General features: G+C 40.1%; 1 protein-coding gene across 1 annotated transcript in view; it reads left to right on the plus strand.

Annotated features, from left to right (window-relative positions):
• Positions 1–12,109: 12,109 nt before the first annotated feature.
• The window catches only part of PDE3B (phosphodiesterase 3B), a 74,665-nt gene continuing 70,053 nt past the window's right edge, over positions 12,110–16,721 (plus strand). The window contains exon 1 of the mRNA XM_054390310.1: positions 12,110–13,147. Coding sequence (XP_054246285.1) covers positions 12,110–13,147 — 1,038 coding nt within the window. The remainder of the gene's footprint in view (positions 13,148–16,721) is intronic.

Here is a 16,721-nt window from a genome sequence, read left to right on the forward strand (position 1 = left end):
ATGATCATCACTTATTTCACCTTACAAAACAGCTCTGTAGAAAGCTCTGTAGAAATGCATGGCTGGCATGAGAACATCTCTGTCCTTCAATAGTTGATTACAAAAGGGTCTGGAAGACACTCTGAAGTAAAAAGAACATTTCCTGTCTACGTCCATGGGATGCATAGGTTTTGATTAACCACATTCTCATAGAAAAATCTCCAGAACATTGTAATGGACTTCCTGTTTGTGATACAGATGCTTAAAATGACCTAACTTTTTTGCAGCTCATTCAAGAACCCAGGCAGATTGATAGCAGAAATGTCTGATACCTGATACTTCTGGGGAGGACAGCATACCTCCTTCCAATCTCAAGTCACCCAAGGATGACTTCTAGCCAAGAAAGCAAGCATCTGTTACACAGACCAGAAGAATGGACAATTAGAGGAATGTTCTAATAATAATGTTGCTTAGATTCAAACACAAGAAGTCTATACATTAAAAAAGAAAAAAAAGGTAAACATTTCACTAAACAACCAGTAGAATAAGATATTTCCTACCACTTCTGCTTGCTTGTGGTATGATGTTCCAGCTCACCCTGCTTTGTGGTCCATAGCGCTCCTTTGGAATGGATGCTAAAGAATATTTCTTTTACAATTGTTTTTCCTCCTTGGAAACACAGAAGCCAAGGAAATTGCTTGGAAAACAAGGAGAAGGTGAAAGCACAGACTGCTGTCCCTGCTGCGTCAAGTGAGCCTTGCAGGATGTTCTGCATGACATATGACCCTCCATAATTGGAGTGTCAAACTTCTGGAAAAAATTTTTGGGCAGTAATCTGATAAAGGTCACCAGATGGTCAAAGATCTTGTGGATATAGTTTGAGAAGCACACAAGGTAGTTCCAAATGTGGAACTGAAGTGAGGCTGAAAAGTCCAGTCTTCTGTGGAGCACAAGTAACTCAGGAGTTCTTAGAAAAGCAGACTTGGAAAGTCTACTTGGAAGCACTGTGGGGAGGTGAGGATCTAGACCACAGGAAGATCTTTTCCTTAAGAACATGATAATATGATAGCAGACTGCATTAGGCTATCTGGAAAACAGGTAGTGTGATGCTGCAGGTCTGACAAGCTTCTGCAATTGCCACAATCGTCATGGAGCTGACCCACTAGTAAGGTCTTGCACAGGAATCAGAAGGCCCCAGGTATGAGGCTTTGTCTTTGTCTAGAGTAGAGCCCTTTCCCATCCTGTCTGAAAGAGGGTGTTCACAAGCAAATCTCTAGTTGTGCTTATAGGATGATGATCTATTTTGATACTACTTGGTCCTGAAGGAGACATAAACCTAAGTAACAAGTACTCCTCAAGTTAGTGCTGATGATTGCACTGGGCAGAAGGACAAAGTTGCCCAGGAATATGGCTGCCAAAGCAATGGGAATGATTATCTGAGATATGAAACAAGTGCCAAGATCAAAGCACCTCTCAAAACCCTTAAGCAGAACCTATAGTAGAATAAAAATACCAGCAGTAGCTAAAACTTTTAGCTGTAAAAAACCTGAAAAAAGTTTCAAATTTGGGAGTCAGCTTTCCACACACCACACGTGCCATATGAAACAAGGAATCAAGAGTAATTGAGTAGAAAGAGGATTGTGCTTATTGTCATATTGACATTTTACAGGGGGTTGATCCTTGTGCATGCTCCTGCTGCTATCAATCAGATTATCTGACCGATAGTGCTAGATACAGACATGCTCTCAGTGTGAACATAAACTTCAATCAGCTGATAAAGAGAATACTGAACCCTTGCCTAATTCAAACAAAGGATGTTTAGCTTACTATTAATCATCAAGGAAGCTCTTCAAGAAAGCTAGTCCTTAGAGAGTCCCATAGCCTGTCTATATGGAAAAATGGAAAAAGGAGGGGAAGGAAGAAAAATAAGTGACAGTTTTCTTATCAGAAGAAATATCTTTCAGCTTTTGGAGCATATTGTTTGCATTCCATGTCTAAAAATTTAAATTTCCATTTGTGAATTATGTTCAGTGATTACATAATTCACAATATATGGAAAATACCTGAATCTATTGGTTAAGGTTCATGAAAAGTTAAATTTCTGCAAGTAATTTTGTCACTAGCAAAAATAAATTCATGTGTAAAGGATAGATTCCTGACTTTCAGCATGCAAGAAATCAAACATGCCAAGTATGTAATATTTTAACAAACAGGGCTATTTAGGTAACTTCACAGTAAGTAATCAAGGCTAAAACTGAAGAACATAAAATCTTGTTTAAATCCAAGCTTTAACAATCCTGCCTGACATCTTATGTTCACATTTTAATATAAAAGTGCCTGAGGTAAATATTAAAGTGCTTCAGAATTAACAGCAGCAATTTGAACACATGAGGTAAGCAACATGAGTTCAAGTACGTCACTCAGCATCTTTGGTATTTGGCTAAGCCCTGGTACATAGCTTTTCTGGTAATTTTTATATATCAGATAATGAAAGCAGTGTGCAATGTTTTAATCCCAAAGGCTGCATGTATCTAGCAGACCTACATTTAGGAAAGTACTGCACTGAAATAAGCCTTACAATAATTCAGTACTAAAACCCAAAGTGGACAAGAATCACAAACTTTCATGCCATTATTACGCACATATTGGCACTAGGCAGTAATTAGTATGAATTCTAGAGTCTTTGTAATTGGCAGCAGTCACAGAGCAACAAATTACAAATCAGCAGATTTTAGAAATCAGCAAGTAAGTAAATAACAATGATGAGTAATACAGGTACCTGTTCACTTCATTTACTAATTGTACTGTTTGTTCACTATGCTTTTTTCTCCAGCAATATATTGGCATAATCTTCACATTTAATAAACATTCCAATTCTAGTAAAGAACATGGTTTGACTATAGTAATACGAGTAATTGAGTAAACATAACACTGCAGTTTGCTGTAGATCAGTGCTAGTGAATACTGTATCAGTGAAATTTATTATGTGATACCTGTTCCTCTAGAAAGAATGTTTGAAGGCCAAGTAAATAAAAACCTTTGTTACTCAGATCATGGTGGATGTTATGCCAATAGCTATAACAAAATAAGATACATTTGTTGTGTGTAACTTGCAATTGATAAAACTTGTTTTCCAATTGCAATTAAAATTCCATCAAGGTTGAACTAGACAGATCTTTCAGGTCTCAAAAAAAAACCTTAAGATTTTTTTCATGCTTCCATAAACTCTTACATAAATTAAACAATCACAACTGGAATCATTATGAAATGGTATAAATGAAGTTGCAAGTACATGGCAAATAAGAAATGAGTTAATGATGTAAAATAAACCTATTTCTTCACTGATAGAGTTTGTTATATTAAACATCAGTCATTGCTACCTGGTTATTACTAATAGGCATAAGTGCAAAGATATCACAATGTAAACTTATGGGTTTCATTAACTGGCTCTGGTACAACCTATTGCTGTGTCCAGCTCACTCTCTTTTTAAGATACTTTCTCTAGGGTTATTGTTAATTCAAACATAAGAACTCCAAAGCAACCAAAGGACCTTCTAAATGTGTTGTTTTGTTATTGCAGGTCAAGAAAGCTCTAACAACAGGTGCACATGACTGATTGTTTCTACATCATTACTTTGGACTCCAGGGTGCCGGACACATTTTAGCTATAAATATGCACATAAAATTTAATCAACTGAAATTAGTACACTTGCATTATCTAGATTCAGAATTTGTAAAATTTCCATAGCATACTCTCATTTTTGCTTAGGTAGTCAATTCAGATATGCTGTGAATTATAGGGGAGAAAGGCTTTTTACAATGGACGAATCTTTGTTGCTTTGGTAAACCCCTCAAAAATTAGCAGTATTTTCTAAAAGGTCCTATCTATTCTTACTAATAAAGAATATCACCTGACAAAACCTAACATTTTGGAAAAACTTAAATTAATTTTCACATCCAGCTGTTTCTCCTGTTACTGTAAAATCATGCCTAAAGTTAGTAAGTGCTGGTTTTGAGCACAAAAATAGCTGAGCTAAAAGATCAAGCCACTTAGCTGTAACTCCATCTTGTGAAACTGCTGTCAGCATTACCTACCTTTGTTTGCCTTTGACAACTGAACACAATGCTGCAATGTTTGTAAATAATCATGGTGTATCATAATACCACCCAGAGGAGACAAAAGCAGCAAACCCATCAGAGTTACAAAACCACTTCCAGTCTTCAGCTAGTGTGCAGTTTCTGAGGTGGTAAATTCAAGGCTCTGAGTTGTCTGAAGCGCTCAGCAACTAATGAGTACTGCTTTCAACAGACTGTAAACCGTGAAAGGAAGTTGGAGCTTCAGCAGAGATGCTAAGAGTGGGCTGAAAAATCACTGCCATTGAATGCAGCATTGATTGTGAATGCAGGCCTGTTGCATTATATGAGGTTGAAAAGTAACTTCTAGCTAAATAAGCAAACTTAAATAGGAAAGATTACTGAGACAAGTTGTTTGAAATCAGAACACTTTCATTGTGTGTCGTGACTTCCTGGACAACATAGAAAGCTCAGGTTATGGATGATGAACAATTTGGTCTTAACAATTAATACCAATAAAATTAACCTAAGAAATGCTGGTGGTGTGCTTAGGTTGTAGAGGACAGACATAAACCACATAAATTTATCATTTTAAAACCAGATGCATTCTGTCTTCTACCACATTTTATTCCTGTCTGCCTTTTCACTCAGATTAATTCCTTCTGTGGTTAGAATGACAAAATACTTCCCCATTAATGAGTTAATTAGCTTAACTGCATAATTTTCCTATGTTTTTAATCTTACATTGAATCTCCAGGAAAAAAAAAAAAAGTTACTGAGTCACAATCACGGAATTCTCTTTCTTTGAGGGGGAGAGTTAGATTTATATATTTTGGGTTGGAGGTTTATTTACATAAGACTGTCTTATTAGACCACCATTACTTTGAATGCTGAACCCAAATTAATCTCCAAACATTTCAGAAGATAATGAAATATAATAGTTTATGATAATCTTTGAAGGATTAATATACTATATATTTTAGTTTTATGCAAAAGGTTAGATAGTGTACATATTTCTATGTATTTCCTGTCAAAGCACTATTATTCAGGTATCTGCAGCCTGATACTTCAAGGCAAAGGTTTCAGTTTTACTTCATTTTGAACAAAACAATAGTATGTTAATGCTGTTTTCTTCTGGACCCAAGCTTCTACAATACTTACTGTAAGTTAACACTAAGTGTGATGAACTTCTGAGTACGTTAAGGCCTGTAAGGGTTTCATGCACATAACTGAATAAAATAATACAGCCAAATAAAATAGTCAAGCTTATACTTAAGCATGTGCTGAAACACGGGCCAGACCCCGAAAAGGTATAACTCAGCACAATTTCTTTACTGGTTTGTTTTATGTCTGCTGACAATATAATATAATTTTATCAATGTAACAGAATTTAAAATGAATGTTAATTAACAAGGACCTGTCTTAATGATTTAGGGTCAATAAAATGGATATCTGAAATACATGGAAATTAGAGAAGCGGACTGAATGATTCAGCTCAATTTTTTTCTCCTCTCCCTCCAATGAATGACCTGACTTGGTCTGATTTTGATCTTTTTCAGAATATATTTATGCATCTGCTGCTCATATGTCTGACTTAGACTTCTCTGAAAAACCAAACCAGCTCCCTAGTTAGATTTAATCTTCAGCAGTATTAATGAGTAGAGCCCATAAAATGCCTCTATTTCAATTCAAGACAGAAATTTCAATTAGCAAGTTAAGGACTGAATTGCATCAAAATATTCTTAGGTTTAATGCTGTTTCATAGAAGGTGTAGATTTTATAATAAAACATGATTCAGCATAAAGCAAAATTTTTATAGAGATGCTACATACGGAGAAAGGTACCTATTTTCTCATTTATTATTAGTCTTCAGTGTTGCTTATACCATAGGATGACAAATTGTACTTGAATAATCAGCTTTGAAAAAGTGAAATCTGGCAAAAACACATTTGGGAAATGCCTGTATTTTTATTGTAAAAAAAAAAAAAAAAAGGAAACTATCTTGCTATTCTCTAATTAAGCTCATGTCAGAAAAATCAGTACCTTATGTAATTACACAGTTCTCTAATATCTTAAAGCTACAATTATGACAGCTATTTGATGAATTTGACAGACTATTATCTTTATTTTTATTAGGGAGTAAGCATCCAAATTCATGGTACTTGGAAAAAAAAATCAGCCAGAGACATCCTCATTTATTTAAATGAGTAATTTCTGAATAACTTCTCAAGTATTTTTTTTAATTTATACATGATATATTGCATTAAAACAATGTTCAAAAAGAAGCAATTCCATTAAAACTTTCATAAAGCTAACATGAAGTATTAGACTACTAATGTTATCTGAATGTATATGCAGATTATACATGGCCTGCCTATTGAAATCACATCAGCTGCAATATTTTTCTCATAAAACATTAAAACCCATCATCTATTGACAATTCCACCCCTGAAGTCAGAGCTAGGGTATGATCAGAATAAATTTAATCTGCAGAGGTGCATGTTATTACATGCTTATTTAGAGATGCGCATGTTGGACCATTTAAGAAGAGTTCAAGTTTGTTCAGATGAGGAGGCTGATAGGTTAGATTTCAAAAATCAGTAGTAGAAGCATCTGGATAGGGTATCAGAAGCCAGTATGCTACTGCTTCCCTTCAAAATAATGAAAAGTTGGGCACCAGAAAAAAATTGAGAGACCAGGTAAAGATGTGTCCTTCTAGTATCTAAAGAGTTAGTGTTTAATTTCTGCTACTTAATGTTTGTTCCTTACAGTTCATTGCTGCTGAGCCACAGCTTTGCCAGAAATGGGAAATCTGATAATGGCATATCATAGTAGCTGCATTTTTCTAGTGCTATCATCCATGCTTTTTAAAATGACAAACACTATATCCATGAGAGATTCCATATAAGGAATGATTTTCCACTACTCCTTTCCTGTTTTCTTTGCCATGTGCCAGTTTTTGACAGTTATCAACTAAAAGAAGCAGTTTGTAGTAACTTGGTCTTTGCTGCCACATGATGGAGATCAAAATACTGTGACTTACCTTTGACTGCTTTGCTTAATGTGGATTGCAACTGGATCTCTCTTTCCCATTCTTAGACATGACAAATGCATTAACAGCACCTTACTGCAGTATACTGACATCATGCATAGCGAATACACCTGCACAAGAAGCCTCTTACCTGCTTTTTAATTCCTTTAGTGACTACATCTTAGTATTCTTCAGTCACTTGTTTTTATTATGTCTGGTTGCCTTTGTACCACCACAGATCTCTCTAGGCCTTTGATGCTAAAAACACCTATGCAGTGGATATCCTAGCCTACTTTTAAAGGACAGCTCATTACACACAGATACAGATCAGCTCACACAAGTAGCTCCAGCACGTTTACAGTTTACCAAATAGAGCAGCCACAGTGTTTGCCACAATACAAACAAGGAAAGATAAGGCATAATGCTGGTGTTTCTCCAAACATTCATTCAAGTTTGATTTAAGACTTTTGATTTCCCCAAGTAAGCCACACTTGTATGGGTTTTCTGGAGATGGAACATTTAATTTGTTTGTTGGGTTTTTTGCTAACTGATTATGGCTGTAACAATGCCATTTCTTTATTAATTCAAGCATCTGATGCAAAAGTGCTACAGATACACACAGTTACTGCCTCCATCCTCTTAACAGTCTTCATATTAAATTACAATGAATTTCTCAAACTGTAATAGAGAAAAAAATTATGAAAAATGTGTTATTCAGACATCATCTTCCCTGTGGATGTGAATGAAAGCAAAGCAGCAAATGCAGTCACTTATTAACTCAGAGGCTCCAACACAAGAGATGTCCTCTGTTCCCATTTTTTTTTCTGTTTTTACATAGGCTTCTCACTACACCAGCAGAATATTGTTCCCTGGAGAAGGCATCAATTTACCCATTCTTCAATCACACACAAGAATTTCTACGTAAATGATCCTAGGTTATGATTAGAAAGCCAAGCTATTTAAACCATGTAGCTGGTTTACATTTTGTTTGTTTCCAATTTCAAAGGATACTTTGTTTAAAGAACTTGATTACATCTAAGTCCATTATTAAAAATGAATCTCTAACAGAACACAGGCACTTTAGCCAAGATAAAGTTCAGTCCTTGAGAAAGCTGTCAACCATATCTGAGAAGATTTTGTCACAGAAATACACAAATTGGAGAATCTAGAAAACATTGATGTATGTCATAGTTTCCCAAAACATTACCCTGCGAAAGTTTCCAAGACAGGCACCATATTGCGAATCTCTTTTCCCATGTGAAAAGGGCAAAGTTTACAGTGAGGGTGCAGCTACATACATTAATAATTAAATCTGATTGTTATTGCTTTGATGAATACAATACAGAAGAACTAAAGATAATCCTTAAAGAGGATTTCCTAGAATTTGTGTTGACAAAACACAAAATGGTTTTCTGAAGAGGTGGGCAACTGTGTCCAAAGTTATCAAACAGATGCAAAAGTTGTCCCCATGGTGAGAAACTGATTGGAATAACAGGATTAGATTAGTAAGGAATAAGCAAATATACAAACATTTGATTTCTCTGAATAGGAGACAACAGAGGTACTTCAAGGTGAAAACCAGGGATCCTGAAGAGAGTTGATCCCAGTGCAAACCAAGTTTTTACGGCACACAATAGCCGTGGCATTGACAAAAGATAATTAAAAAATTGAGCCATGCAAACAGAAGGGAATGATTAATATTCAAGTGGATGTGGTAAGATTTAGACATGTTCTGGCCATGTGGATCAAAGGAAAGAAACAGGCCAAAGAAGATGCCAAGATTACAGGCTTGAGCATAGAGTCATAGTTATATTCTCTGTTCTTTCTAGTTATTCTGTTTGGGAACAGAGAACAAGCAATGGAAACAATCTGAAATATTACAGCCTGCTTTTTATGTAGAAACTTATCAATAGAAACTGAAGATGTTTGTAAGCCAAGGCTGTAATATCAACAGCCACTGTTACATAAGTGCAGCTATCTGACCATATGGCACCTTACCAAAATCACTGAACTACCTGCCTTCATTAGTGAAACTGGAAAATTACCAATAAAATTAAATTACCCTGAAATTAATTTCTTCATTCCATGTAAAATTACTTGACATTCTTCTGTATTGGTTTAAGGAAGAGTAAATGAAAAGGTATTTCTTTACTCCAAAAATTACTGTCACAATGATAAATTTTTTAATGATAGATGCTGAACTACTCAAACCAAGTTTTCTTTATAGAAAATTTATTCATGATGAGATCGTAAAGTCCTCAAGGCAGGGCTATTGAATATACTAGGAGGAGTAATGTCAGGCAACAAAGATGCTATTAGAGAACAACTATATTCCCATTACATTTTGGAATGACTTGTGTATACATTTCTTCAGGGTGTTTTTGCACAGACATACCACTGAAATAAAAACAAATAAATTCAAGATAAATGATCTGAAACCAAATAAATAGTAAGGTGGTGAAGTATGCTGTTGATACTGAGTTCCTGAGGGTAGTAAAAATAGAGCTAGCTGAGGCAATCTGCATACAGCCTTACAACCCTGAGTGGATGAGCAGGTGAAATTTAGTGGATAACCATAATGTAAGAACAGAAGAAAAATCTTATCCTTACCTATAAAACTGTCTAGTGGATTTTGATGTTAGCAGTCAGAAAATAGATCCTGGGATTTATTACAGACAATGCTATTAAAACAATGTTTAATATTTATTCAGTGTTCAACAGAACACCATTCACCAATGCTCAGTTTAATCTGCTTTCTCACCTCTCTCACAAAGCAAAACAAATAAATGACAGGAATAATAGGGAAGGAACTTAAAACTGAGATGAAAACCATTATTTTCACTGCTCTTATGTCTTGAATCCTGTGTGTAGGTCCTGGCTTCCTTGTCTCCAAGAGCACATAGTAGTGCTCAAAAAAAAATCAAGAAAGAAAAAAAAAAAAAGAGAGAAAAATTAATAGTAACATGAAAAAAATCAAATAGACTAAAACTTTTCAGCTTGGAAAATACAAGGCTGAGAAAAGATATAAAATCATGAGTTGAAGAGAGAAGGTGGCTAGAGAGCAACTAATCATTGTTTCTACTAAAATGAGAAGAACAGACAGGAAAGTTTTAAAAAACCCCACCACGTTTCACACAGTGCGCGGTCAGGTTGCATTGAGCAAAGACCTCTTCCTATAGTATACTGCAGACACCAAAAGCCTATGTGGACTTTAATGAAGGCTACACTAATTGTTTCTGGAAGGCATTTATTTATAGCTGAACTCAAGAACTGGAAAGATAAATAAATGCATTCCATACACTTGATTGTGACCCCATTGATATCCTTATCATGAGTAGAAGTAAATGTAAGAATAGAATCCCTGAGGGAACTTCCTATTTTCTCTTTTGAAAACTTTTAAACATGGATTCTGGTACCATCATATTGGTATCAAGTGTACCAAGTCAGGGCAGAATTTCTTTTTTGTCTTAAGCAAGGAATATTTCTAACAGAACATACATGACCATATTAAAATTCCATCAATTTTATGTGCTCTTTGAAAAGCAAGTCATTACTCATGTACAGCAATTGTTTGTACAGCACGTTGTACTTTCTGTCTGCAGCCAGGCTGGGCGATTCCTGCGTGCTGCCAGCTTTCAGGCCCATCTCAGTGCTCACCTCCCTGCTGCACCTCAGCTTCCCCAGGACAGCGGCTACTGCAGGGCAACTCAAAGACGGCAAATCGCAAACAATGGCACCGAGACATTTCAGGAATTCCTTGTCAATAAGCCAGGAAAAGGGGCAATCGCCGACTTACCTGATCCGATTTCTAAACCAATTTAAGTAAAGAAGTACAGTATTATGCAGCAACGTGGATCAAAGGGTATTTATTTACAGTAATGAGGTAAAGATGCAGAGTTGTAACTGTGATTCAAAAACAGTTAAGTCTTCCAGAAACAAATAAACAGGATGAATGAGCGAAGGCTCAAAATCCCATTAGCTGTCCATTTGCTCTGACAGCAGTCTAAACGCTTCTATTTTGATCCACCCCAAAGGGATTAGCCGTGCAAATAACCAAACCTGGTCGAGCAATCTGTAACTTAATTAACAAAGACTGGGGGGGAAAAAAAGAGTGTAGAAAATTACTCTGATCTGTACTTACATTTCGGTTGTTTAAAAAAAAAAAAAAAAAAAAAAAAAAAGACGGACAGTCATTAAAGGGAGAGTACTTCGGTACTATGTGGGTGCTTTACAGCCCGTACGGCGAACTTCTCCGGCGTATCTCAGAACAAAACGACAAGATAAAGAAGAAAGTTACAACAGCTCAGCGTTTTTGTCCTCAGTCGCTCGACCAATGTCTCTGCCCGCCGCCGCGGCCCGGTGCCGAGGCCGATGCGCGGCCGCTCGGGGCTCACGGGCGCCCAGCCCGCTTCCTACGCGCTGCCCCGCGGGGCCGGCCGGCATGTATGTACTTTTGAAAGAACCCGTTCGGTACCCACAGGCAGCGCAAAGGCTGGGCCCGGGCCCGCAGGTCGCCTCAGGGCAGGCAGCGCCCGGACACGGGGCGGCGGGAAGAAGCCGGCGCGCGCGCCTCCCCCCGCTCCTGTGCGGCCGTTAGCGCGTGGCAGTTAGCGCGCGGCCGTTCCCGGGGCGCGTGCCGCCGCAGGGGCTTCCGCGCGCGCCGTGCGCAGCGGCGTGATGGGGGGAGGCGGCGGCGACGGGCGGGCCGGCGGACGGGGCTGTTCCTCGGCGCGCTCCCACCCCCGCCGGGGCTTTGCCCGCGGCCGCTGCTGCTGGGCCAGCGCTGGGAGGCGACAGCGAGTCCCTGCCACTGGAGCCGTTCGGGGAAAGCGAGCGAGCGAGCGAGACTTTTACCTTTTCTCTCTTTTCTCGTCGTTACCCACCATGCTTCAGACGCCGCTGCCCGCGGAGGAGAAGCGGCGGCTCAGCCCGGCGCCCTTCTCCTGAGGCGATGAGGGAGGCGCGGCCGGGCCAGAGCTAGCGCGACCCGCGCCTCTCCCCCGTCCTCCCGCGTCCCCGACCACCATGAGGGAAGAGAGAGAGGCAGCCGCCGCGGCCGCCTCCCACCACGGACCTACCAAAGCCCCGCAGCACTGCCAGCAGCCGGACGGCGGCGGGGCGGCTGCCCTCCCGGCGCTCCCCGGCGGCAGCGGTAGCCCGGAGAGCCTGCGGAACGGCTACGTGAAGAGCTGCGCGACCCCTTTGAGGCAGGACTCCCCGAAGAGCTTCCTCTCTCTTCTGCTGTTCCCTACCACCACCGCCGCCGCCTCCTCCGTTTCCCGGGCTCTGTTCAGCCTCGGCGCCTTGGCCGCTGCTGTCCTCTCGCTCCTGGCCTTTCACGGCTGGGGCAGCGCCGGGGGCCAGCAGGACGGGAACAGCTGGCGGAGTCCCTGGCCGCTGCACGCCTTGCTGTGCCTGTCCTGCTGCCTCAGTCCCCTCTTCAGCATCGCTTGTGCCTTCTTTTTCCTCACCTGCTACCTGACTGGCGGCAGGCGCGGGGAGCACGGCAGCGGCACGACCCGCTGGTGGCTTCTGGCGCTTCCCGTGTGCTGCTACTTGGGGGACTTCCTGGCATTTCAGTGGCTGCTGCCCGCGGAGGGGCAAGGAGAAGAACCCCAGCCCCTCGCCGAGCCGCAGGTGGTCCTGGGCAGGCTCTTGACTGTGCTAGGCTCAGTGGCAACCCTGACCCTGCTGCAGAGCTCCCTGAAGTTGCGCCAGAGCCTCCTCGTCTTGGTCTTCTCCAGCCTGGTGTGGCTGGTGTCGCTCACCAGCCTTCACTCTCTTCCCCTCGCCCTCAGACCGCTGCTGGCCGGCTCGGTGGGGGTGGCAGGCTGCCTCCTGGCACTCTGTGGTGGAGAGCACGGCATCCTCTCGGCTCAGAGCCGAGGACCGCACCACCAGCATCATCACCACCCACGGCTCTCCAGTGTGGAGGAAAAAGTGCCTGTGATCCGACCCAGGAGGAGATCTAGCTGCGTATCCTTAGGGGAAACTTCGGCCAGCTACTATGGCAGCTGCAAAATGTTTAGGAGACCCTCGTTGCCTTGCATTTCTAGAGAGCAGGTAGGTTTCTCGAAACTGGAGGGAGAAACTTTCTGAGGAATGAGCGCCACTTGCTTTTCCTGACTGGTTGTATGTGTCCGTGTTGGATGTTTTCTAACTGTCAAACTCCTGTTGGAGGGATGGAGGAAAATGTTAATCCCTTAGCGGGTTTCTCAGCTCGGTTCTGCAGAATCGATATAATCCTTTATGTCTGTATAGAAGCTCAATCATATTGACGTGTTTGCTATGGGACAGAAGGCTCGCTCGCTTTTCATTGGATCTTAAATATTAAAAAGCAGTTCCTATTGATTAAAACAAAACTCCAAACCAAACATCTTCACAGCTATCAGCTACCTTGTTATTTTGATTGGGGTTTTTTCCCAAAGCCCACCACCTCCTCTGCATCGGGCAGACTTTAGGAGAGAAAGAAACCACAGCTTTCCAGTTGCTCAGCACTTCTGGTCCTTTCCGCTTTCTATCGGCAAAATGATTGCCAAGTGCTAAAGAACTATCAGGTTTTGAGGCATATTATTTATTAGATATTGGCGTTGTTTGAGTGGCAGCTGCCCTTTTGCCTTGCAGATTAGTATTTCTTGCTTCTCTCCCTCTAACGCTCTCCTCCTCGCTCCACGTAAGTTAACGGTTAGCTTCGGGTTGATGGGATTTAAGAAACTTTGTACTGAAGAGAGAGCTGTTCAGTAGAGTCTGGAGGGATGCCCGAAACGCTCAGTTTTCTTGAATGGAACTCTGTTGGTTTCTACCTCCCGGAAAACTTTTCAGTGAGTCTTTTTTTTTTTTTTTTTGTAGCGCAACACATCCCCCGGTGAGGGGTGGGGGGGGTAGGGGGATGGGGGAAATGGGGAAGGAAGGGGGAGTGGGGAGTTTGTTTTTATTTGGGACCTTGCACGTGAACTGCAGGAGCATCGAGTTGTGCTGCCGGTGGAACTGGCCCCAGGCTGCTGCGAGGGAGTTATCAGACCGTTAATAGGAGGGAGAATATGGGGGGTGTATTTAATAAACGTGCAAGAGAACAGCTTCTGGGAAGTGTCTGTCGCTGCAGAAGCCTTCATCTACCACTGCTGCGACTGAAACTCATGCATGCTAAATGAAATTTTCTAATTTTGCTTTGACATGTATTCTGTAATGCATTTCTGTGACTGCGAAATAGGGATGAGGAAATAGGAGGTGAGTCTGAAACGGTGGAGTAGCTTTCGAGCATTTCTTTCTCTGCCTTTGCACAGTAAAAATAGAGCCGTAATTGTTTTTGCCTAAAAGGTTAAGATGCAAGTATGCTGTAACAGGCTTCAGAAACAACTCATTCAATAAGTTTCAAATTATCTAATGCATACTATGAAGGAAACATTAAAATGCTGTACTAACAGTGGAGATATGTAGGGAGTATCGTATAATAATTTACTTTCTCTGTTCCATTCTGGATAGTAAACGTTCTCTTTTTGTCACGTTTGTCTGCAATACAAATACCTCAGAAAATGTGGTTTCATTAACCTTTCTAGAGGATAGATGATATTTGTTCTTATGCAAGTTGCTAAATGCTTCCTTTGATATTCGGCTCACTTCCTAAAGGCATGTGCATATTTCAAGTTGAGGCATTTATTCTTTAAGTAACATCATAAATGTCAACCATAACTAAATACGTATGATTTATTGGCAGTACTTAAATCATACGTGTTCATAATAAAATGTAACTCTTTGGTAGACGTCCAGAATTTGATGTCTTTTTATGAACATTGGAAGAAACATAGACAACAACAAGATCTGAAGTTCTGTATTTTCTTTATAGCTTATCATGCTTTACAATAAATATCTGTTCTTCATTAAGCACAGTTTAAATGTGATTCATAGATACATGTAATTTTTTTAAGGATAAAACAGGTTAAATCCTCTGATCTCTTGTCTGACTTGGAGAGAGATCAGACATGGCAGAGCTGATAAAGCATCAATTGTTTGGGCAGGGAGGTGGGGAGAAGTAAGGCCGTAATGTGTGACTTTATTTGAATAAACACTACAAGGTTTTGTATTGCTGCTTTGAAACAGGAGGAGTGTGTGCACTTCATACTTTTCAGAAAGCATTTATGGTGCAAGTGTTCCTTAAGGACTGATTTGCATGTTTTTCAGATATTTACAAAATATGACAATGATTCTTTTCCAATATTAATATTTTAAGAGTGAGTTTAATGAGTGCTTTTAGGAAGATCAGTGGAGTACAGAGAATGCGCTACAGGTCCACCGTGACAGGAACACTCTGATGAAGGAGAGCTAAGCTGCTATGGTGATTCTGTTAGATGTGTTTTGTATAATTGCTATGGATGCCTTCTTTGTAGAGGTTTGTGTGAACCTCTGGAAGCAGGGGCACTTAAGTCCAAAAAAGGCAAATGTATTAAATGATAGAATACAAGTCAGAAGGGGTCTTAAAGGTAAGCTGGTACAACCTTTCTTGGCAGGAGCAGGGTCTATGCAAGATGGCCCAGCACCCTGTCCAGATGAATCTTAAAAGCGTCCAGTGTCAGGGGATCCACCACTTTCCTGTGGAGATGATTCCAATGGCTGATTGCCCTCATTGTGAAAAATTTTCCTCTTGTGTAGATTTTAGTTACTCTTGGAGGAAGACAGTACTTGCCTTAAGTTTTCAGTTACTTGTTGATTTGTAATGATGCCCTGCCCTCTGTCTAGATAAATACATGTGAAAGCAATTAGATTGAGTTGAACTGTATGTTTCATTAATAACTAGAGCCAGCATTTCTAAGAGGTCTGTGTGCACCAAGACTGTGTGTGGGGGAACATATGTACAACCAGTAGTGTGTGCTCACTGGAATTAGATGGAGCTATCATTGCTCTCTGGGGTAGAAGTGGAAAGAGGCCCTGTGATTGTGATCCTGGAAATGCTTTCTAATTTGAGCAACCTTATTACAAATACTTAGATTATTGCTTTCTGTTCTTTAGCAGGTATGGCAACTATAATGCTGGAGAGCTGGTAAAATTGGATTACCTTTATTCTTACTTTTTATATGGTTATTGATGCCTACTTCAGCCACCAAAGTCTACAAATTTGTGTTGTGTGTGGCTTTTCTGCAGTACAATATGGCTATCAATGTAGTTTGAGATGAGAGGAGAGAGTCATGAATAGATTATATCTTTACATTTTTATGTGAGTATACTTAAATGGTGTTATCAAAGGATATAAATACACCTAGAAGGAAGCAGTGTGACTAAAATTAAGGCTAAAAATTATGCAAATGCAATGTCAATTTAAAATCTACTATATTAACACTTATGCTTACATAAATTAATATGATTTTAGCAAGAAACAGACTTTTTGTACTCCTCAGTATTCATCTTGGACCTGAAGAGGAATTGCTTATTAGCAGTATGACTGCAGTATTGATCAGTAGTGCAGAGTTTATGTAGATGGTATTTTGATTGCATGCATTAATTGGATACTAATCTGTTAGCTGTACCCACTGCTACTGGTGTGGAAAGGTTTATCTTTATTGACTGTTGCCTATCTAGCACTTTTTTGTAGAATGAAAGCCAACCTGGGAATCTAAAGGGTGCTTTTCAGTATTGCAGATCTTGT

Source organism: Indicator indicator, chromosome 21 (genome assembly GCF_027791375.1).
Source record: "Indicator indicator isolate 239-I01 chromosome 21, UM_Iind_1.1, whole genome shotgun sequence".
Taxonomy (NCBI): Eukaryota; Metazoa; Chordata; class Aves; order Piciformes; family Indicatoridae; genus Indicator; species Indicator indicator.